A 27,814-nucleotide genomic window follows, 5' to 3' on the forward strand; every position below is an offset into this window, starting at 1 on the left:
CTGACAGGTGCTCCCCTGCTCTGAGCAGGCTTCAGCAGGACAGTAACAGAGCTGTCTGTCTGGTTCAGAGGAGACTCCTGCTCATAGCTGGCATCAGCGGAGCTGTGGAGGAGAGAGCACACGTTAACATCTTCCACACACACACACACCTGTTCATCTACACATGTACCCCACGCACACCTGTACACATACACACACACCTCACAGTACATCTGTGTAGACACCTGAATACACACCTCAACACCACCAAACACATACGCTCAGACACACATGTACCTGAGATCTTGGTGGTGAACTGAGTGATGACAGGAGGGCCGAAAGCCCTTGACTGTGCTGGCTCGGAGGGTGAAGGAGTAGGTGGACCCAGGGGACAGGCCAGAGAACATATGGGATGTCTCATTGGCCAGCTTGAATACCTTCCCACTCTGATTGGTCAGATCGAACTCGGTGTCGAAGGAGCTCAGAGCCTTGTAGGAAATCTGAGGGTGGGGGAGGTGGGGAGAACACCATTGGTTTATTATATTACTGTAGTCCTTCCACTACTACACATTGTTAATATAGTTAAAGCAATCTATCTGATCTGCTGATCTCTTCTCTCATTTCCTCTCCTCTTCAGTCCATGTCCTTCCCTCCTCTCCTCTCCCTTCCTCTCCTCAGTCACCCACAGTAGGAGCAGATAAGGGGCTCCTGTTCACAGGTATTAAACCTATTCTGCTGTTCTAGTCTTTATCCTTCCAGTCTACCCCCCCCCCCCCCACTTCCACCCCTCAGTCTACCCCCCCACCCACCCCCCCACCCCCACACCTCCAGTCTACCCCACCTCCTCCATTCCTCAGGGGAAAAGACCCTGAAAAGAAGTGCAGCGGAGCGATGAGTCTCTCACACTCCTCCCTCTCCATCCCTCCATCCCTCCACTAATACAACTATCTGCACTCTGTAAAAGCTTGATTTGAATAAATCAGTGGAGGACTAATGGATAGAAGCCATTACTATCCCCTTCTGATTCCAATTACTGGGGCACAATAGGAGGAGGAAGAGGAGAGGAGTGGAGGAAGAGGAGAAGGAAGGAGAGTTTCATCAGGTGTAAAACATGACATATCACACACACAGACACACACACACCAAGCCCGCAGGATAGTAATGTCCGCTGGGAAAGAGGATGGATGGGATGGAAAGGAATCAAGAGAGGAAGAGAGAGAGAGAGAGAGAGAGAGAGAGATGAGAGAGAGAGAGAGAGAGAGAGAGGAGAGAGAGAGAGAGAGAGAGAGAGAGAGAGAGAGAGAGAGAGAGAGAGAGAGAGAGAGAGAGATGAGAGAGAGAGAGAGAGAGATGAGATGAGAGAGAGAGAGAGAGAAGAGAAGGAGAGAGAGAGAGAGAGAGAGAGAGAGAGAGATGGTAAGTGGGTATGTAATCCTACAACTGCTGGTCCACCACTGGGTGATGATGTCACAGTGTGACAATGATGTTCCTGATTACAGGTTCAACACAGTCGGGCCACTGAGCTACAAGCACTCTGATTGGTCTATTCTCTTAACCCTGGATGATCATTGTCGTGGTGACAGTGAGGCGTGTGACAGACTATAATTTCATAATGGCTCTAACTGACACTTTGATGGGTTGAACTCTCCGTCATCCAATTCTGCTTCAGAAACTCAGTGGAGAAGCACAAAAACAGCGGGAGCTCTAAATGGTAGTGTGAAGTAGTGTGAGATAATCAAAGGTAGTGTTTGTATAGTGTGCGGTAGTGTTAAGTAGTGTGTGTAGTGTTAGGTAGTGTGTGTAGTGAGAGGTAGTGTTAGTGTGAGGTAGTGTTGGTGTGAGGTGGTGTTAGTGTGAGGTAGTGTTAGTGTGAGGTAATGTTAGTGTGAGGTAGTGTTAGTGTGAGGTGGTGTTAGTGTGAGGTAGTGTTAGAGTGAGGTAGTGTGAGGTCATGTTAATGTGAGGTGGTGTTAGTGTGAGGTAGTATTAGAGTGAGGTAGTGTGAGGTCATGTTAGTGTGAGGTAGTGTTAGTGTGAGGTAGTGTTAGTGTGAGGTAGTATTAGTGAGGTAGTATTAGTGTGAGGTAGTGTTAGCGTGAGGTAGCGTGAGGTAGCGTGAGGTGTGTAAGTGTGAGGTAGTGTGTTAGTGTGAGGTAGTGTGTCTGCTATACTGTGATATGTACTGTCGTGTGTTCTTCCTGCAGACTCATGAGTTTCTACCCGCAGTGGATAGAATACAGGCTAATACTGCGTTTTATGGGCTGGTTGTGTTTGTCGGATGCGTGTGTGTGTGTGTGTGTGAGTGTGTGAGTAGCAGCTATGGGGTTCAGTAGGTAATAGATTGTGTTAACAAGCCTGAGAGCGTTGGGCTGTAAGGTTATTAGGTTGGATTTATTAGATAATTAAGAACCCAGACTGAATGAGGGATGGAGCCACTGCACCTGCCAACAGAGAAGATGGATGACTGTTGGAGAGGGGGAGAGAATTGCGAGGGAGAGAGAGAGAGAAAGAGGGAGAGAGGGAGAAAAAACAGAGAGAAGGAGAGAGAGAGGGAAAAGGGAAAGTGAGTGTGTTTATGTCTTGTTACCTCATATTGTTTAATGATGCCGTAGGTTTGAGTGGGTTCTCTCCATCTGAGGGTGATCCTCTCCTCGTAGGTGCTGCCCTGGATGGACTCTAGTGGAACAGCTCCCGGAACTGGGAGCGGTGGGGGGAGGGAGGGAGGAGACGAGGGAGAGAGAGAAAAGAGAGAGAGAGAGGAAGGGAGAATAAATCCAGACCAAATTAAATATCGACCATTTTAGATATTGAGCCACTTCTACATCCTAACAGGCGTGTAAATCTCCTGAATGATTCACACATCCCTCTGAGACCTGACAGCCTAGGAGCCCCCCGGGTGGGGGGGTAGAGGGCAGAGAGGAGCGTTGAGAGATGAGAGGAAAGGAGATGTTTACAGGTTGCTGTGTGTGTGTTTGTGTGTGTGTGTGTGTGTGTGGAAGAGGAGGGGGGGGTAAAGACAGAGCTGCGTGCACAAACAAGATGGGGAGGGAGGGGTATTTTAATGAAAAAGCGAAATGAACTCCTACCTCATTCCTCCTTCCCCCCACCTCATCCCTCTACCTCATCCTACCATTCCTCTACGTCATCCCTCCATCCCCCCCACCTCATCCCCCCACCTTATCCCCCCCACCTCATCCCTTCATCCCCCCACCTCATCCCCACCCACCTCATCCCCCCACCTCATCCCTTCATCCCCCCCACCTCATCCCCCCACCTCATCCCTTCATCCCCCCACCTCATCCCCCCCATCTCACCATCCTCGTCCGTCAGCACCGCCAGCTCCTCGCTCTCCTTCCCTCCCTCGGGGTTGCGCAGCACCAGGCGTAGGGATACGTTGGTGTACGGCGGCAGGTTTCTGATGGTGTGCTGCGGCGCCACGCTCAGCGTGTCGTAGCAGAGCTCCTCGCGCGTCTCCTCCTTGGCTCCTCCGCTGGGCAGGTACCGATACTGCAACGTGAGGTTGTAGCTATAGCAACGCGTCACGTTGTAGCCGAAGGGCTCCCATCTGACGGTGATTTGCTTGGATTTGATGTCCAACACCTCCAGCCTGCGGGGGCCGTGCATGGGGTCTGAGGGAGTGAGGGGGAGCTGGTCAGTCACAAATCACAACAACTAGAGTCCTGACACAGCTCTGTGTGTGTGTGTGTGTGGCACCACTCATATCTGCAACCCCCACTCCCATCCCCTTGTCTCCCCCACAGGCCTAATAAGGGAGCAAAGGTGCTCCACTATCAACTGACAGAGGAGGCACACACACACACACACACACAAGACCGTAATAGGATCAATTTCCATTCCGGGCTCAATGTGTCCATCTCTGAGGAATTCCATCCTTCAGCAGAGATAGAACACTCAACTGTAAAACACCAGAGACCCTGACACACACACACACACACACACACACACATCCACACACACTGGAATGAGGTGGCAGGAAGAGCATGACAGAAACTGCTCCACTGAACCTTCAGACACACACTTTATTTCTCTCTGTTTTTCTCTCACTCTCTCCATCTCGCTCACCACCTTACCATGCGTGTGTTGTGAGGGACAGGGTTTCAGGGATAGTAACCGTTCCGTAACTGCAGGTGAATCCTAGTCCATCTCTCCCTGTCTCTCTTCATCCCACTCTCTCCTTATCTTTCTGCTGCTGAGTGTGTTCTGTCCACAACACTCTATTCATTCACCAACTTACAGGACATTACTCTCTGAATCTTCGAAGGTTCTTAGGACCTTTACGGTTCCTCAAAGGTTCCTGGTATGGGTCCTCTAAGGTCCCTCCAGGACAGTGGAGTGAAGCTGTGGGGCTCTAAGGATGAGTCTGGCTCCAGACGTATTTCTGCTTTGAAATGTTATTGAAAACATGGCAGAGCACAGTCCTTTGTGGCATTGAAATACAAGCTGCTACACTTACAGGACAGTGGTTGGGAAGAGGGGGGGGGGATTCTAGCAGACAAAAGCTGCATATTGTCTTGTTTCCTGTCCTGCTGATGGGGGGGGGGGGCAGACAGAGTGTGGGAGCTGGGCAGTACCACTAAAAGCCTCTCAGCTCTCAACAACAATCGTCTTCCTTGTGCGAGGAAGAGAAGAGGAGATGGAGGAGAGGTAGAAAATATGACAAATGCAGGGCAGGTGTGTGACTCAGACACTCCAACAATATGTCCCAGAATGCCTTGTGGCTGGGCACGGGGGGGGGGGGGGGGGGGGGAGAGTGTGTGTGCACTTGTCTTATTCATTTCTGGAATAAGAAAGTGGAAAGTGAGAAAGAAATGGATATAGCTCTTTTCGATATAAAGGAAAGAGAGGATAGAGCGAGGGAATGGCAATAAGAGGTGGATGGGAGGATGAAAAGAGAGAGGGAGAAAGAAAGTGAGAGAGAAAAGAGTCTCGGCCAGACTGCAGCATTGTGGAGTGGAGAAGCTCTCTCCAACATTAAGGTATAATTGGAGCACTTCAGCATAACACCATTGAACAGAGCTAAACGGAGGGAGGGAGAATCGAGGGAAAAGACATCTTGCTTAATTCACAATATGCAAAACGGAGGCACAGAAAAAGACAGAGAGAGAGAAAGAGAGAAAGAGAGAGAGAGAAAGAGAGAGAGAGCAGTCCGCTCTTCAGTAACATGTAGGAGAGGAAGACAGCATGTGTGTTGTGTAGAAAGACAAGTTTGAACATGATGTGTCAGGCAGAGGGTGAGAGACCTCATCAACTGACCTTCCTCTCTTCCAATCTACCCCCTCTGTTCCTATCCTCTACCCCCTCTGTTCCTCTCCTCTACCCCCTCTGTTCCTCTCCTCTACCCCCTCTCCCTGCTCCTCTTCCTGTTTCTGCTCCCTCTTCTTTCTCTACTACTTAGACTACATACTAATTAGGGGTGGGAATCTTTTGGTACCTCACGATTCGATTCAAATTGATTCTTGGGGTCACGATTCGATAAAAAATTGATTCGATTCAAATTGATTTTTTTGATTCACAATTTTTTTGATTCAATATATGCTTACATTTGATTCCAGTTTGCTGTTTAATGTTAATTGTTTATACTTGACTGTGATTGGCAGTTAAGTGTTGCAGAACAAAAATACCACTGCATCAAAACCTTGACATTTATTGTTTTTCTTGCAGTTTAGTAAACATACTTAAAAAATAATGTTTTTTTTAATTTGTGAATCGATTTTTGCCCCAGCCCTAATACCAATACTTCCTACTATACTAATTACATAGGCTACATACTAATACTACCTACTATACTAATTACATAGGCTACATACTAATACTACCTACTATACTAATTACATAGGCTACATACTAATACTACCTACTATACTAATTACATAGGCTACATACTAATACTACCTACTATACTAACTACTTAGACTACTGTCCTCCAACACCTCTGTCTCACCAGACGCCTCCCCTTCTCCCCCCCATCTCCCCCCTCACTCCTGTCCTCTAGCCTGTCTGACCAGATATCTGGCTTCATCTGTAACCCCCCCCCCCCTCCAGAACAGACAGGGAAGATACTGTTAACAATATATTGATTAACCCTGGCTAGAAGGAGCCGGAAACTACACCTGACAAATCACAGTTTACTTAGGCAGGTAATCTGCCGCTGGGTGTAATATATGGTGAGAAACAGTGAGTGTGTGTGTGTGTGCGTCTGTGTGTGAGTGGGTGTGTGTGTGTGGCAGAAAAAGCAAGGCTAGTATAGAGCTTCTAGTGTTGTGGTGGCTCATAAACAATCACCCAGTCACTCTGCAGACACTGAGATAAGGAAGCAAACTTCTAAGTAGCATAGAAACAAAGACAAGCACACACACACACACACACACACACATATCGCTTTTCTTTAGTCAGCCCTTATGCTGAGAGAATGGTCTGGTTCAGCACTATCAAAGCTCAGCTGCAAAGGATAACATGCTAGAGGGCCTCTCAGGCTATAATCAAACACACACACACCATTCCCAGTCAGCCAAAGGGACACGTAGAAGGAGAAATTGATGAAAAAGTTGGACTGCATGTGTGTGTGTGTGTGTGTGTGTGTGTGTGTGTGTGTGAGAGAGAGAGAGTTGATGTGAGTGTGTGTGTCCTGCCAGAGGACAGCTACGGAGCCTGCAGGTCCAGCTTGAAGAGGATCAATCACAATTTTCCAGCCTATAATAGTTCTGAGAGGGCCTCTCTGCCAGACCGCTGTCATGGAGACGAAGGTTCAGGGGTCAAGGTCAGATCCAAGGAGGAGATGGATGCACCCTATTACCCAGAATCCTCCAGGTGAGAGCCACTGCACCGGAGCCCCACATCAATCTACCTCTGCCGGGATTGGAGGGATGAAGGGATGAAGGGAGGATAGAAGGGTCGTGGAGGGGAAGAGGGACGTAGACCTGAATCAGAGGAGAGGAGGGATGGGGGCAGAAGGATAAAGACAGGAGTGGGAGGATAAAAGAGCAGAGTGATAGAGGGAGAAGAGGGGAGAATGGGAGAAGACAGAGACATTTGCATTCTCCTTGTCCGTGTTGTAGAGGAGAGGCAGGGTAATGGCTTTGTGATGGAACTCTGGACAGATGTGACAAGACACCCATAACTAAGAGAGAGGTGTGTGACGGGATCACGGTGGTGATCCCGTCATGCCGCTTGCTAGAAAAGGCACCTGAATCAGTCCAGGTAAGTAGTGATGAAAGGATGATGGAGAGATGATATTCAGCGCTGAAGGAAAAGAGGAATGGAGGTACGATTCTGGCCTTGGTCGCTTACTCCTGCAACAGTCATCAAATAATTCTAATTTGACATTTAGATGTTAACTATTACCAGCTCCTCTCTCCTCCTACCAAGGCGTGACATTTAAATAACGCCTGTCTTTATTACATGGTGTTATCTGTGCATGCTAAGCTAGCCTATGGTACAATCACTATTATGGGGAGGGGGGGAGGTATGTGTAAAAGATGTTGGAATCTCTACATGTTGAAACCAAAATGTACAAAAATACCCTTTAATAAAACCTAGAAATGCGCACTTTAAAATCAATTGCAAATTTTTCTATTACAAATCCAAAACTGTAGAGTACATAATAAAATAAATAAACTCTTAGCAGTTGTTCCACTGGCAGTCAGAAGCAGGTTGCTAACAGATAGAAAAGCTATGCAATTGTTAAACTAGTGGGTCGTTATTCTAGGAGGTAGCTAAAACAGCTACTAAAGCCTTTATCATGGTATTTTCTACTCGAAACTGCACCGAGCAATGCTGTTTGTGAGCATGGATAAATAATAAGGGTATTAGGGGTGTGTGGGTGCAGGTCAGGAGAATAGGGGGTATTGGGTCCGTGTGTGTGTGTGCAGGAGAATAGAGGTATTAGTCATAGATGAGGGGCAACTAACCATCTGTGTCTGCTCTGACCACACTACACTTGCGCTCCTGAGCTGCTGTGTGTGTGTGTGTGTGTGTGTGTGTGTGTGTGTGTGTGTGTGTGTTTCTTCAGGACATTTCAGACAGAGTGAAATGATCACCTTGCCTCTTTCAGTCAAACTGAACATGGAATAGACTCCAAATTCTGTATCATGCCCCCTCTCCATCCATCCCCCTCTCTACTTCCGTCGCCTCTCTCTCCTCCCATCGTTCCCTCTTCCTGGTATAAACAGCTCTGTCCACCTCTTCAAAGCTATGTTAATGCTGGGCCTCATGTCCTATTATAATGCACCCACCACGTCTAACAGTGTGACCCCACTTTAATGCTTTGTTTTCTCCCCCAGGGGATCTGCCGCTGTGTGTGCATGTATGTGTGTGTGTGTGTGTGTGTGTGCACGCATGGAGAATACAGATGATATGTGATTGACAGCAGTCTTGTTGTTACGCTCCTCCAGTGTGTGACCTCTCAGTGTGTGTGTGTGTGTGTGAGCCCTCTCTCCGTGACAGCTTCATGGAACTGTTCAGGCGCAGCAGAGAATCAGAGACAGGAGAATGTCACTGATTATTCCCTACGATACACAACAGCTGCTAGTCACTCACACACACACACACACAGGGTAGTGAGTGGCTATTCAGACAGAGAGAGGTGCCTTATTAAGAATAATAGCGGTGTGTGCTCCAGTACAGAGTGTGTGTATGTGTACTCCAGGAGATAGAGTGTGTGTATATGAGAGGAGAAAATGGCTTCTTATCTCCCTGTCAACTTGCAATCCATTCACCTCCTTAACATGGTAGACACACACCTGACATTCATACACTTACACACACACACACACATTCGCACTGAGGTCCATTGTCTAGAGGGAGTGCTAGCAGCCATCTGGGTGAGGTTTGTCTTTCATCCTCATCAAAGCTGCTCCCATCTGACGGAAGCAGCCAGTAATGACAGCTTTGACAACCAGCAATCAAAACTCAATTACTCTTTCTGAGTGCTCCCTCTCTCCTTTCCTCTCTCCCTCTCCCTCTCTCTCCCTCTCCTTCCCTCCATCGTTCTCTCTCTCTTTCTCTCTCTGGCTGTCCACCTCCCTCTGTCTCTGTCTTTCCCTTTCTCCCCCTCCTTTTCCCTCTCTCTTTCACCCCCAACTCCACTCCCTCCCTCCCTCCCCACACTCCATTCAGACACAGAAGCACATCTGCCACTCAGCCCTACTGTGCAGGACGGGAAGTGTGTGTGTGTGTGTGAGAAAATGTGTGTGTGTGTGCGTGTGCATGAATGACTTCCTCAGCCAGTCACCGTCAGAGCTGTGGGAGAAGTACAAGGAAGGAGATTAACAGGATGAACACACTCTCACACACTTCCTGTTTCACACTCCTGTGTGCGCATGCATCCATATTCCTTTACATGACAGATGAGACATCGAGCAGTGCAGCCTAGTAAACACAGCAAATAGTACTGGTCTAGTGGAGGTACTGGTCTAGTGGAGGTCCTGGTCTAGTGGAGGTACTGGTCTAGTGGAGGTACTGGTCTAGTGGTGGTCCTGGTCTAGTGGAGGTACTGGTCTAGTGGTGGTACTGGTCTAGTGGAGGTACTGGTCTAGTGGAGGTACTGGTCTAGTGGTGGTCCTGGTCTAGTGGTGGTACTGGTCTAGTGGAGGTACTGGTCTAGTGGAGGTACTGGTCTAGTGGTGGTCCTGGTCTAGTGGTGGTCCTGGTCTAGTGGAGGTACTAGTCTAGTGGAGGTACTGGTCTAGTGGAGGTCCTGGTCTAGTGGTGGTACTGGTCTAGTGGAGGTACTGGTCTAGTGGAGGTACTGGTCTAGTGGTGGTCCTGGTCTAGTGGTGGTCCTGGTCTAGTGGAGGTACTAGTCTAGTGGAGGTACTGGTCTAGTGGAGGTCCTGGTCTAGTGGTGGTCCTGGTCTCAATGGCACAATCCCTTTCCCCTCTTCCTTCTCCCTTCATCCCAACTCTCTACAGGATTGTTCCTCCTTATGAGACTCCATGAGAAACATGTCACACACACCCCTTCCACACACATACACCTTGGGTACAGTATGTGATTAATGGGGATGCCATATCTGTGGGCCGACTGTGCCTGTGTGTGTGTCTGTGTGATTGTGAGTGTGTGTGATTCTGAGTGTGTGTGTGTGTATGTGCGTGTGTAAGCAGTAGTCTTATCTAGCTCTGATGTCTAGGAAACACAAAGCTCCTCAAAGACCGTGGCCTGGTCTGGAGTACTCCTGGGAAATCTCCTCCGCCACGCACACACACACACACACACACTCCCCTGTGCACCCAACAAAATACACAACACACAAAACAAAACATGAAAGTGTTTGCAGGATCACAGTCTCCTCAGAACAGCCCAGCAGGCCGGCGAGCAGAGCAGCTCCACCAAGATGAGATCAACAGATAGGTAATTGATTAGTGAGCCTGGCACGGCGGCCTCTGGCGGTGTTTGAAGCCCTGCGTTCTCTAAACATCTCCTCACTTCTCCAATCACACTGCAGCAGGATGGCACACACCTAGACTGAGAGAAACACTGGAGGGCTCTCAATACCCCCTTCCCTCTCCTTACCTCCAACGATCTCTCTCTACCTCCACTTCTCCCTCTCTACCTCCATCTTTCTACCGACCTACCTCGTTCCCTCTTTCTCTGCCTCCATCTCTCTCTACCTTCCTCTTTCTACCTCCATCTCTCTCCCTGTCTCAGTCCCTCTGTTCCCCCTCCATCCAGTCAGTGTAATTTGCTCAGAGGACTCTGAATATGGAGGTGCCCACAGTCCCTGAACACCATGTTTTGATGCCCCATGTCTCACACACACACATATAACCAAACCAAACAGCTATAACGAGTGGGATTAAAGGGTTCTTAGGAGTTTGGCTTGATATTATAATGATCAAAACACACACACACACTCACACCCATGTAGGAATGGAGGTGCATGCTCCTCCGCACCAATTACCCTGTACTCTTCACTCAGTGGGTTGCCCCGGGCAATGCAGCTAGTGTATGTGTGTGTGTGTGTGCTACGGTGCACAGGACTAGACTCTGGGGTAATGGCCTACTTCAGTGATGAGAGACAGGTTTCGTTTATTTACCAACCTCCTCATGTATAATGAACTACAAAGATCCATTAACACACACACTCACACTTTCAAAACATTCTCAAAAACACACAAGCACACATACCATTAGACACATACCTATATGCATGCATATACAGCATACATACAAGTATGCACACATATGCATAATTCATACATATAAACACACAAACACACACAAGTCGGTCTGTCTGTCTGCTTCCCCGCTTGCCTGTCTGCTAACCTGTCACTGTCTGTCTGTCTACCTGTCGCTGTCTGCCTGTATCTGTCTGTCTGTGTGTGTGTCTACCTTTCTCTGCTTGTCAATCTGTCTGCCCGCCTCTATCTCCTATCTCTACCCTCCTATCAGAAGCCCCGCCCCCTTCTCCCCTACAAGCCAGCTCACCAGAGATCAGTTTGTCACTGCTGGTTTGTCCCACAGACATTTGCCATTGTTGCAGCATATGCAGACAGGCTGAGACACACACACACACACACACACACAGCAGCCAAGACAGAACAGGAAATTGTATTGCCCATTCAATAGGCCAATGAGATTAGAGAGGAAAGGCAGAATTACCATAGAAATGATGTTTGAAGCAGAAAAGTGCAGGTCTGAAAGCCTGAACTCTGATTGGCTGAGGAGGCACAGGACTGTCAGAAACAGGAACAATGGAATCATATTCTACTGGTGTTGGTGAGCGACACGGGTTAGTGTGTGTATGTGCGTGTGTGTTAAGTCTCATACTGACGCTGGTACTGTAATCTCAGTGTTCTGGACAGAAAAGTAGGTCCCTGGTGTGGACATGGTGGACCATCACTACTCATGAAGCTGATCCATCATTACAGTCTGCATCTACACTGATCCCCCTGAATTAAACACAGTCTGACCCAGGGCTAATCCAGATCTAACCTTGGTCGAATCCTGGTCTAACCCTGGTCTAGTCCTGTTCTAACCTTGTTCTAACCCAGGTCTAACCCTTGTGTAACCCTGGTCTCAACCAGCTCTAACCCTGCTCAAGCAATTACCATTACACCAAAGGGACATCCTGAACCCAAACAAAGAACAACATTTTAGCCTACAAACTGCAGCAATATCTCATCATAACCCCCCCCCCCTCTACACACAAAAACACACACACACACACACACACACACACACACACACAGCATCCCCAGGCTATAAAAAAGCAATCTTGTTCAGCCGGTAACTCACTGCAGGTAGACAGCAGAGGCCTGACTGGAGACAGACTGGCTGTGTTACAGTGTGTGTGTCTATGTGAGGGGGGGAGGGTAAATGAGTTGTATGTGGGGTGTGTGTGTGTGTGTGTGTGGGGGGGGGTGCATGTGTATGTCTTGTGTGAGTAGGTGTAATTGTTTTGCAGGTAGTGTGTCAGTGGTGTGTGTCTGTGAGTCAGGGAGTCAGATTTTCCCTTAAATTCAATAAGTGTTCTCTCAGGGTGGGGGCTGTCAGGGGCACCAGGGTCTGGGGGGGGGGGGGGCTAAAGTAGATAACAAACATGTTGTCATGGGGTGTGTGTGTGTGACCAGGAGGGTCCGTGCCCAGGAGCAGTGCTGGGGGAGGAGGGGAGGGGGAGGGGGGAGGGGGCTCAGGGGAGGGGGGGATCCCATCCTGGTTCCTGTCGGAGCTCATCTCTCTCCATCTCCAAGGTGACTTACCGAACGGCAGCTTCTGCTGCTGGAGGGGGGGCTGATCTGATCTGAGGTTTAACTTTTCATTTCCACTGAGATCCTCCTGTTTAATATGCCTGCTATAATAGGAGGGTGGAGAAGAGAGGAGAGAGAAGGGGAGGGGAGGAGGGGAGGGGAGAGGAGTGAAGTGTAGGGGAGGAAGGGAGAGACCTAAAGCTTGTGTCTTTGGGAAAGACTCAAAGGACATCCTCTCCAACAGCGCACGCGCGTGCACGTATGCCCCCATCACCAGGACAATAATCTATCTGACATTGTTGAGGACTGGCGCACAGCTGTGTCATGTGACCCGTTTCATATGGCCTGAGACTAAAAGACACATGGACAGGATGGGGGCATTCTGCTCTGTCTGTCCTGGGGGGGCCGAGAGCAGACTGTAGAGGGCCCACAGGGACATCAAGCCACAACTTACAGATGTACTTAACATGACCCCCACGCCCAGGAGATAACAGAGAGCGAGCGAGCGTGAGAGAGAGAGACAGAGAGAGAGTCAGAGAGAGAGAGAGAGAGAGACAGAGAGAGAGATAGAGAGAGAGAGAGACAGAGAGAGAGAGAGAGAGAAAGGAGGATGAGAGGGACAGCAACACTGAGGGACAGAGAACGTGAGAAGGAAAGAGTGAAGAGGGGAGACAGTAAACTAAACAGAGAGGCTCAGGGGAAGAGAGATGGAGGGATGGAGAGGAGGAGGGTAAGTGGTTCCTGGGGAGCAGAGCGTGATAATCAGACGTGTGATGGGAAGAGAAGAAGAGGAACGAACAGAGCCGGAGAAAAGGAGCAACGGCAGACTGGGAGATGCAGACTAGTGAAATATAGAAAAGGAGGGACCAAAGAGATATAGAAAAGTGTTTATATTTATGAGAAAGGTATTAAAAGCACCTCTGGATCATGTCAAAGACATTAGGAATAAAAGCCCTGGCCAGCTTTTAATGCATGTTCTCCTGTCCTGTCACACACAGGCCTGGTCCACAGGGGCAAGCACTCAGAACTACCACCCCCTCACCCCCTCCATATCCCAGAACCCCACAATCAGATAGAAAAACTGTCACTTTGAAGCAGAAAATCTTTAGACCACAGTCAGTGACATAAACACACACACACACACACACACACAGAAATGCAGAAACACACACACACGCACACAGACACCCCACACAGAGTGACTGACATGTACCATGGACATCATATCCATAATTCAGGTTGTTACTGAGGATGTTACCGTGATAAATAATAACAAAGATTTCAGCTTCATAATGCAGCTCCCTAAATAAGTCAAAGAGGAGAGAGAAATATCTGGTAGCTGTCGTGTGTGTGTGTGTGTGTGTGTGTGCGTGATGATCAAGTGAGTCAGATAACAGATCTGTACATGTTCTTTACATCCCAAAATGCAGACAGAAAGGCTGAGATGGCAGCAGAGATGCAGGCAGAAAGGCAGACAGACAGGCTGAGATGGCAGCAGAGATGCAGGCAGAAAGGCAGACAGAAAGGCTGAGATACCAGCAGAGATGCAGGCAGAAAGGCAGACAGACAGGCTGAGATACCAGCAGAGATGCAGGCAGAAAGGCAGACAGACAGGCTGAGATACCAGCAGAGATGCAGGCAGAAAGGCAGACAGACAGGCTGAGATGGCAGCAGAGATGCAGGCAGAAAGGCAGACAGTCTAGCCCTGCAGTTGTTTCAAAACATCCGCTTCTCTCCATGTCCTTGAAAATTATACAAAGAGGCTCTCTCTTTTTAACTTTACCAGAATTAAAACACATTCAAACACTCCTATTCCTACATATCTCTTTGTGGTAAAGGCAGCCTTCAGGATTGAAAAAAATGACAAAGGGTGGGTTCAAGGAAGGTTCTAGAACTGTGATGATGATGATGATGATGATGGCCATCAGAACCTCCTCTGTCGTCTGTCACTGACGACATGACACAATGGCAAATGGTCTTTAGCATACCGCTATGGTGCTATATAGTCTATAGGCTGACAATGGTGTTACAGGCTGACAAAGCTGTTAGCTGTGGCACTAGCTGGCCTGTCAGTAGAGCATTAGTCAAGGTGACTGGTCCATTACAGCTAGCTGGCTATTACCATTAGTGTCCAGGATCCACACCTGGACATGACCTTCAGCTGACAGGGGACTGTCTGTGTGTGTATGGGAGAGTGTGTCTGTGTGAGTGTGTGTGTGTGTGTGTGTATGGGAGAGTGTGTGTGTGTGTGTCTGGTTGTTTTCTAGAATTAGAATATGTGTACATTGCCAGGAGGACCTTGATACAAAGATAAAGGGAAAGAGAAGAAAGAGATGACATTGAAGAGGTAAGAGAGGGTGAAGAGGGAGGAAGAGGAGAGAGAGAGAGAGAGAGAGAGAGAGAGAGAGAGAGAGAGAGAGAGAGAGAGAGAAGAGATGGCTTGTCTCTGTTTACACCAGCGTTGCTCAATCAGATGTGGTCACTGTTTGTGCATGTGTCTCCTCAGCATAAACAGCATCACTGCAGAGATACCATCACTGACTGAGTCTCAGACTATCGTCTCTGAGTGTCTGCTTCCTTGTCAACAGCTGGTAACTCTCTAACCAGACGGTAACTCTCTAACCAGACGGTAACTCTCTAACCAGACGGTAACTCTCTAACCAGACGGTAACTCTATAACCAGACGGTAACTCTATAACCAGACGGTAACTCTCCAGAGCTACAACTGTCGGTATGTAGAAGCCACGTTCCATATCAGAACCAAGCACACACACAGATTATCATCCAGGCATTCACAGCCACCTTTTCATGTGCGTGCCAAATTCAGGAATTTCCATTGTGTGTGTGTGTGCGTGTGGTATGTATAGGTGGCCTATAGGGGGCAGGATGGAGCTAGCAGGCTGTTGTACTTCAGCTATGTCGGCTATGTGTTTTCATCTCAGTACACAGGCTGGAATGTTTAAGGCCTGATCCGTCAGTGTGTGTTTGTGTGCGCGTGTGTGCAGGTCCTGACATGAAGCCGTTAGAGCTTGTTCCAACCCGTGTCATCTGCTTCATCTACTACTGTCATACAAGTGTTTCATCTCTGTTCCCTCTCTCCCCTACTCCACCTCTGCATCGTTATCAACCCGTTCCAATCTCTCCCCCTCAGTCTCATGTCCCTCCATCCTTTCCTTTCTCCTTTGTGTTCATTTAGGGGTACGTTCCCCCAAAACAGACTAGTAACCAGATAATTAAATGCTGATTTATGTAAATATAATTATTAAGGCCAATCTCCTTAGCCTACTGCTTGAAGCTATAGCCCCCAGCACCGATGCCAGTGAAGACTAATGATTAGTTAGCCCAGAGCAAATGAAAGCTAGATCAGACTGTAGCATCAGCATTAGCACTGGTGCCAGTAGTGCCATCAGTGGTTGGGGGAGGGGGGTTGGAGCGAAGAAGAGAGGAGGAGGAGTGGGGGTCGAGGCACCTGGTTCATTACTGTACTAATTGCGCGGCGCGTGTTTGTAGCCCGGGGGGGGGGGGGGGGGGGGGGGGGGGATAGCTTGCGTCTGGATCACAACCCTAATAGTACAGTGTAAAAGGTGCTGTTCATCTTCCTCCCTCCTCTCCCCTCCACTCCCTTCTCTTCACTGTAATACTTCCAATGCCTCCCTCCCACCTTCTCTTGCCCCCCTCTCCCCTAAGCTTGAGGAGATGGATGATAAACAAGCACCCCTCTGCTTAACAAGAATGAATTTACCATTCACGTTAGCGAGCTAATGATCCCAAATCTAACCTACAATAGCCTAGCGCTGTGCCATCACCCCACCCCAAACAACCAGCATGAATTAGCATTAGCGTTAGCAAGCTAATGAGCTCAGCGCTAATGCAGCATAGCCTCCCTCCCATTTAAACAGCATGACTTTAACATTAACAATCTAATGAGTCTGGCGCTAATGTAGCCTAGCTAGGCCAAACACCCCAATCTCATGCAGAAGCATAATTACGCCATGTGTGTCGCGTAGTATGCAGTGAGGTGTGTAGTGTAAAGCGTGGTAAAGAGATGTGCTCACCAGCACACTTGGTGCGTGCCCTGAGGGGAGGACCAGGGGCCCCCGTCCCCCCGTCCAGGGGTCTGGTCAGCAGCACGCTGATCTCGTACTCCGTGTCTGGGTCCAGATGGCCTATCTTGTGAGTGGTCTTATCCACGGGCTGGTTGTCTATCAAGCTGCCGGCGAGAGTCCGATACTCCACCTGGGACACGCACAGGGGACAGGCTCACACCGATTCAATCATCAAACGCTCAATGAATCCCTTGACAAATCAATGAACCATGCACTCGACCAACGAACCAATCAATCCATGGGCTCACCTCTCGCTCGATGATGGGTCCGTCGCCGTTGATGGAGTTGGCGTTGAGCTGGATCCACAGGTAGGTGGCGCCCACAGCCGTCAGCTGGGGAGGGGCGATGGGGACCGGGGGCTCTGAGGGACAACCAGAAGCAGGGGTCAGGGGTCAGCAGTTATGTCAGGGTGTTTTGCTGGGTGTTATTCAACACCTGTCCGGTACGCCACAGACACAGACACACAGATGATAGAGCTGGAACACACCTCTGAACTAGGAAACTCATTCAATCTCACACACAAACACACACACATTCACCCACACACGAACACACACACACACCTCCAGAGAGAGGGTAAATACACCAATCACTCTCTGATATCTGAGGATTATTCTGAAGGAGGACCAATTAAGGGATTGTGTTCAGAGTCGCTACACAAGGTCCCTTAGTCCCTGAATGGAGGAGAGGAGAGGAAAGGAAATGAGAGGAGAGGAAATGAGAGGGAAGGAAAGGAGAATTCAAACTAGCCTTGGTCCAGACCAGGGAGACGAGGTACTAAGGGAGGAAGTTAAAACCAATTAATTTCCTGACCTTCAGCGAATGAAAACAGACCTGAATCCCATTACCCATCAACCCCTGGGGGTGCTCTACTTCTCACATGACCCAGTTCAACAATCCCACAATCCCTCTCTCTCTCCGCCCTCCCGCCCCTCTCTCCGTCCTCTCTCTCTCTCCCGTCTCGCCCCCCAGCAGGAGAAGTGGAGGTGGTTCCGAGAGCCAGGATCTCTGTCATCCATCATCATCTAGCTGCCCCAGCATCATCACCAGGTCCTCATGTCTTGGCCCACTGGTAAATGTCTAATGTCTGGGTTCCACAACTCGTCTCTTCTCACAGGTGTGTCTGTGGAAGTGTGTGTGTGAGAATGTGCGTGTGTATGTCCGTCTATGTGTGCGTGCATGTGTGTGTCCCTCTGAAACAACAAAGCAGCTAGCCAGGCGTCAGTGTTAATCACAACCTGGTCTGGAGCTTTGAAGTCTGATAGCACCTCTCCTTCTGATCTCCTTCTCCCTCGCCCTCTCTCTGTTCTGTACCTCTCTCTCTCTCTCTCTCCCCTCGCTCTCTCTTTATCTGTCTTTCTCCGTTCCTCTCTTACTTCCAGACCTTTTCACACGCACAGGACTGTCATTCATTTCTTAGTCACCACCCCCCCCCCCACCACACACAAGCCCTGTAAACAGTCCACCCTAATGATAGCTTGTCCTGAGAGGCTTTCAGGTGCCCTGGTGTGTGTGTCTGTGTTTCTGTTTGAAGATTGAACCCTCAACATTGACCATTAGACCAAGAGCATGTCCTCGGGGTCCAGAGGGTGCAGATGGGAAAAGAACACGGCATCACACACACAGGGTGGGATTTTGTTATTGATTGTAACCATAGAAACCCATAGAGAACACCAATTACATGTGGTGCAATGGCACATCCGTCTTCCAGGCAGCTAGCTGGACAGGTGAGAACCTGTCCAGACACACACGCCACCTGTAGATGAGGTGTGTGTTCGGACATGTGTCTTCATGGTTCCTCATGGGGTAGGGGTCTGGGCAGTGATTTATCCTTTGACACACACACACACACACAATACTCTGCTCTGCTCCTCTCCTCTCTCTTATTTGTCTCTCTCTCTCTATCCTCTCCAGGACTGACTGATGGATGTGTGTGGACAGGGAACACGCACAAGCAATAACAATCACTATGTGTGTGTGTGTGTGTGTGTGTGTGTGTGTGTGGGGCCAGAAGAAGGCCACCGTAGTCTGAGTGACACTTCAATCTGCCTGTCAGGTTTAACCACCAGGGCTGCTGGAGCTCCATCAGGTGGTCTGACAACAGAGAGGCCTCAGCTGTGTGTGTGTGTGTGTGTGTGATTGGTTTGGAGAGAGATGTCAGCTGCTTCAATAACATAGTGAGGATCTGCATCGATCCTGTCCTACCTCCTCCTCCAGCAGAATGGAAAACACAGGCTGGGTCCCTTCAACTGACAAGCAGGGTGTGTGTGTGTGTGTGTCTGTATCAGGGTGCGTGTGTCAGGGTGTGTGTCAAGGGTGTTCTAGAGGAGAGTTCTAAATTCTATAGCAGAGTTCTAAGTTTCAGTTGAGGGTTTTAAGTTGTTCCAGATCAGAGGACTCTCAGATCTTCAAAGACTTGTTTTGGGGAGCCCGGATCCACGTGTGGTTGCCAGGGTGTGGTCGTTGCCGCTCAGCTGTCGCCACGGAGCTGGGGTTGCCACGGTGCTGAGCCAGCAGACTGTTTACGGGAGGAACAGCTGAGGCCTGCACCTGCCAGACACGCCCACAAGACACCACTGGACACGCCCCCTGAAGACTAAATTTAGGTTTCCTCAGCATATTCTGAACTGAAGAAAGAAACACACTCGTACGAACTCCACAATGTCCTATGCTGCAGGAGAGCGGAGACGTGGAGAAGCTGATCTGACAACTTTTGCTGGTATAATACATCCAAATTAGACGGGTGTGTTTGTGCGCGCGTGTAGTAATTGTGTTTAAATGATGATGTATAATTTCACAGAGCGAAGTAGGCAGCCGTTGTTCCATCTTAAGCCCTAGGGACAGCCTCAATCCCATACTGTACACACCAGCCCTAACTCATTCTGACAGCACGCACACACACATATCCGTGAGGCAATCAACTACAGTAGCGTTGACACAACGTTTCAGACGGAGGGGTCAGGGGTCAGAGGACTTACGTTTGACGGTGAGGTCAGCATAGCTGGAGATGCCCACGCCCTTGTCTGATTGGACGATGCAGCGATAGCGTCCGGAATCTCCCTTGGTGGTGTTCTCCAGGTCAAAGGTCGCCGTGTAGCGCCGGGTGTTCACTGGTCTCGTCTCTCTGACCAGGGCCTCCCTACCACCCATGCCCTGGACACACATTTACATTTACATTTAGTCATTTAGCAGACGCTCTTATCCAGAGCGACTTACAGTAAGTACAGGGACATTCTCCCCGAGGCAAGTAGGGTGAAGTGCCTTGCCCAAGGACACAACGTCATTTGGCACAGCCGGGGAATCGAACTGACAACCTTCAGATTACTAGCCCGCTTCCCTAACCGCTCAGCCACCTGACTCCCTAAATATTGTTGAATGATTGTTTTACATTTAGTCATTTAGCAGACGCTCTTATCCAGAGCGACTTACAGTAAGTACAGGGACATTCCCCCGAGGCAAGTAAGGTGAAGTGCCTTGCCCAAGGACACAACGTCAGTTGGCATGACCGGGAATCGAACTGGCAACCTTCGGATTACTAGTCCGACTCCCTCACCGCTCAGCCACCTGACTCCCCTGCACTTGACTCCCCCACACACACACACAATGTTATTACACACACACTAGCAAAACCTATACTCTGGACACACTCTGTTGCACACTCTGACCCTAACCTATACTATGGAAACAGACGTACCTGTAGCCAGAGGTTGATGTTGTTCTGAGGGCGTCCGTCGACGGTGCACTGGAAGGTGGCGGTCTGCCTGGCGTTGACCTCGACCCCCTTAATGTGCAGGAAGTGAGGCGTGCTCACTGGGGGGGGGGGGGGGGGGGGGGGAGAGACACACAACAACCATATGCTTACAATCATCCATATTCCACAAGATGCTCAAGGTTTGCATGTTGTCACTGTATATGACATTTATATGAACAGCTTCAGGTCTGAGGTGTGTGAGAGTGTGTGTATGTCTGTTACAGTATACGTGCGTGTGTCGCCAGAGGGGGGCTGTTATACATGGTGTGTGTCTCATGAGGAAGGGAAGGGGGGGGGGGGGGGGGGGGGTTATGCCAGTTATGTACCTCCAGCCAATCCCATTTGCTCAGCTTTGCAGTCTAACCTTGCTGGGGTCTCTGGAGCCAGCTGCACAGATTCAATCACTGAATGGATCCTGCCCAGCCTCCCTGGGGTGGTGTGTGTGTGTGTGTGTGTGTGTGTGTGTGTGTGTAGGAGTGTGGTACGGTGGCGTTTCTATTATGATATTACAGAGCGTTAGGGGGTGGAGCCAGGAGAGCTACCTGTCAGCCCTGAGCCCTGGGTCAAGGAGGCACGAGAAACTTTCCCCGGGTCTGTGTGTTTGTGAGTGTGTGTGTGTGTGTTAGAGGAAGTTTCCCCGACGCAGCAAGAATAGAGTAGCGGGGAGGCGAGGGGGGAGGAGAGGGGGGTGGGGTCAGGTGGCAAATCGAAATGGGGCCAAAAACTCATTTTTCTCTCCTGCCATACAGGGGACTATGCTGTGGCCACTATCGCACACATACACAAACACACACACCCTGCTGCAGCCTTGTTATGAAGGAGGGGATGGTGAGGGATGGAGGGCTGGGCACAGAAGTGTATGTGTGAGTGTATGTGTGTGTCGTCTCCTTAATAGCTTGGCAGATGAACTAAGAACAAAGCTGTACAGGAATCTGGGTCAGTGTGAGTGTGTATGAGTGTGTGTGTTTGTGTTTGTGTGTATGTTGGAAGGTGGGATCAGAACTCTTGATGAAAGTCCTGCTAATCAAATTATGGAAATATAGGAGTTTTTAATGAGTTCCCTCTAGTCATGTCGTGGCAGGTTGCCACAGCGACCTTGATACTGATATCTGAGAGGGATACATGTCCCACGCCCCTTGGACCACCTCCAGCCAATCAGAACGCTCAATGGCGACCATCCAGCCAATTAGAACGCTCAATGGCTGCCTCCAGCCAATTGGAATGCTCCATGACTACCATGTACCACTGAGATCGCCCGCTGACTGCCTCCAGCCAATCAGAGTAGCAGTGAAGTCAGGGCGAATGACACTCAGTTCCATGGACCTCTGCTCCTGAAGGTCAGGACTCACCAATCAGGCCCATGGACAGACAGGAAGACCATGTGAACTACAGACCTGTTCCTTCCTGGCTAGGTTGATTGGGGCATTCTTCTCAGGTAATTAGCATAGCTATTTTACCCACATGGAATCTCACTAATCTAATAGGATAGTGTTTCAGGAATACCTGGACACTGTGTGTATGTGTGTGTATAGGAGTACTTACTGCAATGATGGCCTTGCAGTGTGACATCCTTAATAGCCAGGATGCCTCGCTGTCCATTACTGACTGCCTCAAAAACAATCTGTAAAGAGAGAGAGAGAGAGAGAGAGACAGAGCGAGAGAGTTAGTTCATGTTTAGTAATAAGGTTACAATGTTAACAGTATCACTGGTGTTTCAGTTTCATGGTGACTCTTGGAGTTTCTGTAAGGGTGAGTCAGACACACCAGACTGTAAACACTTTAGAGACAGGAGTTGAGGACAGAGGAGGGGAAGGAGGGGGGGGTGTCCTGTTTCCTCCATGACAGGGTGTTTGTATCAACTTCAATTTTAACAACTGCACCTGCGTATCTGTGTGTGTGAGTGTGTGTGTGAGTGAGTGTGTGTATGTTTGTGACTTTCAGGTGCAGAGTCAGCTCTGTGTTTCCACGGTGATGGAGTGGGGCAAAGCGGTTCTCACACTCCGACCCCCCCAGCCCTCAGGGAGGCCCGCCACATTCCACAGCCTTATCGCCACGGAAACAACTGGTTAAAGACGCAGCACCACGTCCTGTTTGGGTCGAGAGCTGGCAACATCCCATAAAGCTCAGCTACGGACAGGATACAGGCTGGAGCTCGACTTCCTGTCCTACTGACTCCTCACCATGCTCTGTCCCACTCTGTCTCCCTCTTTCCATCCATCTCTCTCCCTCTCTCTCCCTCTCCCTCTCCCTCTCCCTCCCTCTCCCTCTCTCTCCCTCTCTCTCCCTCTCTCTCTGTCTCACGCTCTCTCCTTTTCTCTCTCGCTCTCTCGCTCTCTCTTTATTCTTCTTCTCTCCTTATCTCCACTCCTTACCGCTCTAACCTCTCCATTCCGACTCCTCCTTTCCTCCCTTCTCTATGACCTGTCTTTGCCATGACTCAATCCTCACTCCCTCTCTCCCTCTCTGCCTCTTTTCCTATGTATATCACTCCCTCCTTCCCTCCATGTCTCCCTTCCTTCATCATTGGGTCAGAAGACCACAGTCCAGGATCTGGAGCAGAGGTGGTCAGATAGGATCACATGACCACACCCTCAGCTTGACCTCAGTTTTGGGATGGAGGGGAGAGGGGGGATGGAGCACAGCCCCCAGAAACACCCAACACAGCTTTAGATAACACTGCTATGCAGCTCAGATAGACTGGGCCCACAGCACACACTGATAACACTGCTGCCAAGACAACAAAGAGAGAGAGAGAGAGAGAGAGAGAGAGAGAGAGAGAGAGAGAGAGAGAGAGAGAGAGAGAGGGTAAGTGAAACAGAGAGTGAGACAGAGTGAGTGAGTCCTTGACCTCTAGCCAGGGCTCTGTCTCCGTGTCAGTACTGTTCATACATTCCTCCAGTGGTGTTGCTAGACCAGATAAGTAGATGACCTATCCAGAGGTTTAACTTAAAGTGTACGACATCAGCACAGCTCCATCTCCTGATAAAAAACCCTGTCTTATCCAACGTTATCCAATCCCAGAACACAACGTTTAAGGTTTTCCATTCTAGAACACAGAGTAAAGGTTCTCCATTCTAGAACAGGGCTGTCTCTGAGGAGCCGTCTCTCTGACCTGCCCTCAGCGCTGAACCTCAGACAGAGCAGGAGCCATCCGCTGCCCATTCAAACACCTCTAATTGATTTCCTTTCTCCTCTTCTCTTGTCTTCACAGCGAACAGCTCAACCACTAATTACCTCTTTATGAGAGGCTAATCTGAGGAAATGAAAAGCAAACAGCAATGTGTGTGTGGGTCTTGTGTGTCTGTGTGCGCACGCTAAAAAGGTCACAATGAGCTGGTGGCTGATTAAACCCAAGACACTGCTGTTAGTCATCAGGTCCAGGGAAACCCACCCCACCTCCTAACCCTAGTGGCACCACCCCCACCCCTGACACACACACACACAACTTTGCCCCCTGCAATTGTTTAGTTTTATCCCCTCATTAAGCCCACTGCTAATGAGACCAATTAGCTATAATGCTTACATCAGCACTGTGATAAAAGAAACAGATCATCGCTCTCTGTCTCATAATCACTAGGGCATATTGCTCTACATTTCTCCCTGACTGAGGTGACAGCCGTCCAGCAGCAGCAGCTCTCTCCAGTAGTGTCGGTTCTCATTGTTCTCATAGAAGGCTCTGCCAGGAGAACGGAGAGCAGGGGAACAGTCCTCACACTGCCCCAGTATGGGTAACCATCTAGTCTGCCCCCCCCCATCCATCCATCTCTCTTTCTTCCTCTCTCTCCCACTCTCCTTTTCCATCTTTCTTTCTGTCTCTCCATCTCTCTCTCTCCCCCCTCTCTCTCTCTCCCTTTTACCTCACTCTTTTTCAGTAATAGCCAGTGTTGAAGCAGAAAGTATTAGATGTGGGGGAGGTGGGGATGATGTGGGGAGTGGGGGGAGGGGGGGGCAGGGCAGGAGCAGCGGGCTGTCCAAGTCTTCGCTATGGCTCGCTAGAATCAATTAAAAGTTTTTACACTGCGACCTAAGTAGGGGAGGGGGGGGGGGCAGAGAGACCCCAAGAGAGAGCTGCCATGTGAGCTTCTGCAGACACGGAACCAGGGAACACACTGTAATTAGAAAATAAAAGACAAAGTAATTTCTGAATACCAGGTGGCTTCATTTTGACAAACACTTAAGATATGGTGCAATTACAGCGAGCCATAATTACCTAGCGCGTTGCTAATTGGCTATCGCTGTGGAGATTACAGGCTGGTATTGTTCATCCAGCGTGCCTATGAGGGATCACTGCTACCTTGCTCACATTACACTGTTCCAGAGATGGAGCGATGGATGAGTGGGAGAGAGGAGGGAAGGGAAAGGAGAGAGAAGGAGCGAGGCAGTGAACTGAGAGATGGAAAGAGAGTAATGGGGAGAGAGATAGAAAGAGGGACCGAGAAAGACAGAGAGGGAGCGAGAGATGAGGAAGAAAGAGTGAGAGAGAAAGAGCGAGCGAGCGAGAGAGAGAGAGAGAGAGAGAGAGAGAGAGAGAGAGAGAGAGAGAGAGAGAGAGAGAGAGAGAGAGAGAGAGAGAGAGAGAGAGAGAGAGAGAGAGAGAGAGAGAGAGAGAGAGAGAGAGAAAGGTGTGACAGATGGTGGATATTTCTCCTGGGAGCTGGAGATGTATTTATCATTCTTTACCACAGGTCCCTAAGGAGCCACGCATATATATGTGTGTTTGTGTGTGTTTGAGCCTGTGTGTGTACTCTGTGTGTGTATGTATGTGTGTGCACTGTGTAAGAGTGTGTGTATGTGTGCGTGCACAATGTGGGTGTGTGTGTGTTGTTGCGCGTGTGCCCACGCTGTGTGTGCAGAACGTGTCTAACCAGCGAGACGGTGTGTTAGCCTGGTCCGCCAGCAAGGGGGGGTCAGTGTGTGTGTGACCTGCCTCCATTCTTATGGCTGATGACATATTGACTGGTGAGAACACAGGTTGTATCTCAGCGCACACACACATACACAGTGCTGACCTGAGGGCTGGTGAACCAAACATTGGTGTGCAGAGGTAGCTGCAGCAGTAATTGCTAGACTGCGTCATGTGGACCTAGCAGGGCTCGGAACACAGCTGCCAGCAAACACACAGGCTCACCTCTGACCTGGAACAACATGTTTGATGCTTGGGAGCGACGCTGAGAATGCTTATGAGACCATTAACAGGAGAGGAGAGGGAAGATCACTCTGACGTTCAGCTGTCTGACTGGTTATCTGACCCGAGTGATTATCTGCTTGTCGGGATATCTGGCCAACAGTCTGACTGACTGCATTTATTACAGCTATCAAATAAAGTAGAAGAGATTTTTATATAAACCAATAGAACACAACACGCTCTTCATCCATTAGGTTTCTGGAGCTGCTTTTAAAAAATAGGAACAAACCTACATTTCTGCATAGTTCATGGGCCTCTCTGAATTCCCGCCATACTTTTCCTTTTCTTTCTCCTTCTCTTCCCCCTTTCTTTCTTCTTTTACACTGATCCACAGGGAAGATCTTTTTACTGAGTCTTAAAAGCGTTCCCCTAGCAACTGTCCCGGTGTTCGGCAGCACACAGGCAGGGAGAGCATGATGGGAGTCGTAGTTCCAGGGACTTGCTTTCATGCCCTGCTCCCTTCAGAGACAAAACCCTCCCGCTGTCCTGATTGGCTGTCTGAGAGGGGGGGGCTGCTCTAATGGAACATTTCTGGAAGTTTCCTCAGTGTGGGTGGAGACATGAGAGACATGAGAAAGAACAGAACTGTGGATTAATGCTGACCTCCGCACGGACTACAAGGGCTTCTGGGGAAAACGTTTCTTTGAGAAAGGAGCCAAAGTAGAGAACACGGAAGCTGAGTGAGGTCCCTCTCCGCACTACCCCTCACCTTCACCCACTAACCCCCTCCCTCGCCCACTACACCTACCTGGTAGAAGTTGGGCCAGAAGGTGCTGATGGCCAGCTCCACCTGTCTCCAGGTGTGGTGGGCGGGGCCAGAGGAGTTCCAGACAGGCACGCCCAGGGGAGAGTTGTTTTCTTTGACGTAGAGGTTGAGCTGGGCGGGGCTGACGCCCTCGCGGCCCCCTGCCACGTAGTACTGGAAGATGACGCAGTGAGTGTCGTTCTCCTTCAGCTGAGGCATCAGCAGCTGGGCCTTCTGACCAGAGAAGCGGCCGCTGGAGTTCACCATCATGAATGCAGAACCTGGGGAGTGGGGCAACAGAACATATAAGGGGAGAGGAGGCAGAAGAGAGAGGGAGTTAGATACAGCTTCATTTTAAACCACTGTTATTACAAGATAGAGAAAAACTTAAGAGCATATGAAATATACATAATTCTGTGGGCAATGTAGAACAGCACACAGATGATAAATACACATATTTTTTTAAAGGTTATGACCATTCTAGTGATCGAGGGAAAACCTGAATTCCCCCCCCCCCTCCAAAAACAGTAGCTAGCGCTGGCTAGCTATTACTCCTCTCCAAAACTCGAAGTTTGACTTTTTTCCACAATCAAATTGGCCAAACAAGTTATAGATATTTAGCTTAAAGGGTAGTGTAGCTAATGTTTATTTAGCAAGTTTCACAATAATCTGTAAGAAATGAGGCTATATAGTCATTACTACTACGGTGAGTAGCTTCCTGTGTCACCAACGCAGAAAGGAAAGGAGGAGGTTGAAGAGATGGATCCAAATCCACTGTCCTTCTTTCAACCTTTTCCTCCCCTCTCCTTCCCTCTCCTCCCTCCTTTTTACTTTCGACCAAACAACTAATATTGACAGAGCCCCCCCCCCCCCCCCTCTTAAACATCCGTTTTCAACACAGTTCTATTGGGCAGAGGAGGCGGGGTCTGTTTGTTTAGGTGCCCTGGACATGCTGCATGGTTGGTTGCGGGGTTATTCAGGCTTGTCTGAGTGTTCCTTCTCTGGAGAGACCCCTGTTAACACTCTAAATGTAATCCAACCCTGGATTTCTACCCTTTAGACCAAGAAGACCTTCAGATGGTTCCTAACAAGCTGGCAGAGGCAGGAGAGAGAAGAGATCAGGAAGGTCATACTGACTGTATCTCTCTCTCTTCAGGCTAATGGCAGTGATTGTGGTCCTAGAGGCGGTGTTGAAGGGTTATTGAAGGGGATGGAGTATGGAGGATGGAGGGTCAGAGCCCTGAGAGACCATGACAGGGCTAAAGAACCAAGGGCCCATTCTCACTTTCCTCCTCCTCCTCCTCCTCTATCTCCCCATCCCTTCGTTCTGCTGTCTCCAT

At 49.4% G+C, this 27,814-nt stretch overlaps 1 protein-coding gene across 1 annotated transcript; it reads right to left on the reverse strand.

The window, feature by feature from the left end:
* Positions 1-27,814, reverse strand: LOC136939128 (receptor-type tyrosine-protein phosphatase mu-like; the record flags this gene model as incomplete). Its single annotated transcript, XM_067231993.1, is given in 11 exon segments — positions 1-102; positions 277-479; positions 2,567-2,676; positions 3,294-3,608; positions 16,743-16,923; positions 17,042-17,154; positions 19,772-19,946; positions 20,488-20,603; positions 22,087-22,165; positions 26,478-26,755; positions 27,760-27,814. Coding segments are annotated over 11 exon segments (1,727 nt in total), but the record flags the coding sequence as incomplete, so codon positions are not given.

Source organism: Osmerus mordax, unplaced genomic scaffold (genome assembly GCF_038355195.1).
Source record: "Osmerus mordax isolate fOsmMor3 unplaced genomic scaffold, fOsmMor3.pri Scaffold_128, whole genome shotgun sequence".
NCBI classification, from domain to species: domain Eukaryota; kingdom Metazoa; phylum Chordata; class Actinopteri; order Osmeriformes; family Osmeridae; genus Osmerus; species Osmerus mordax.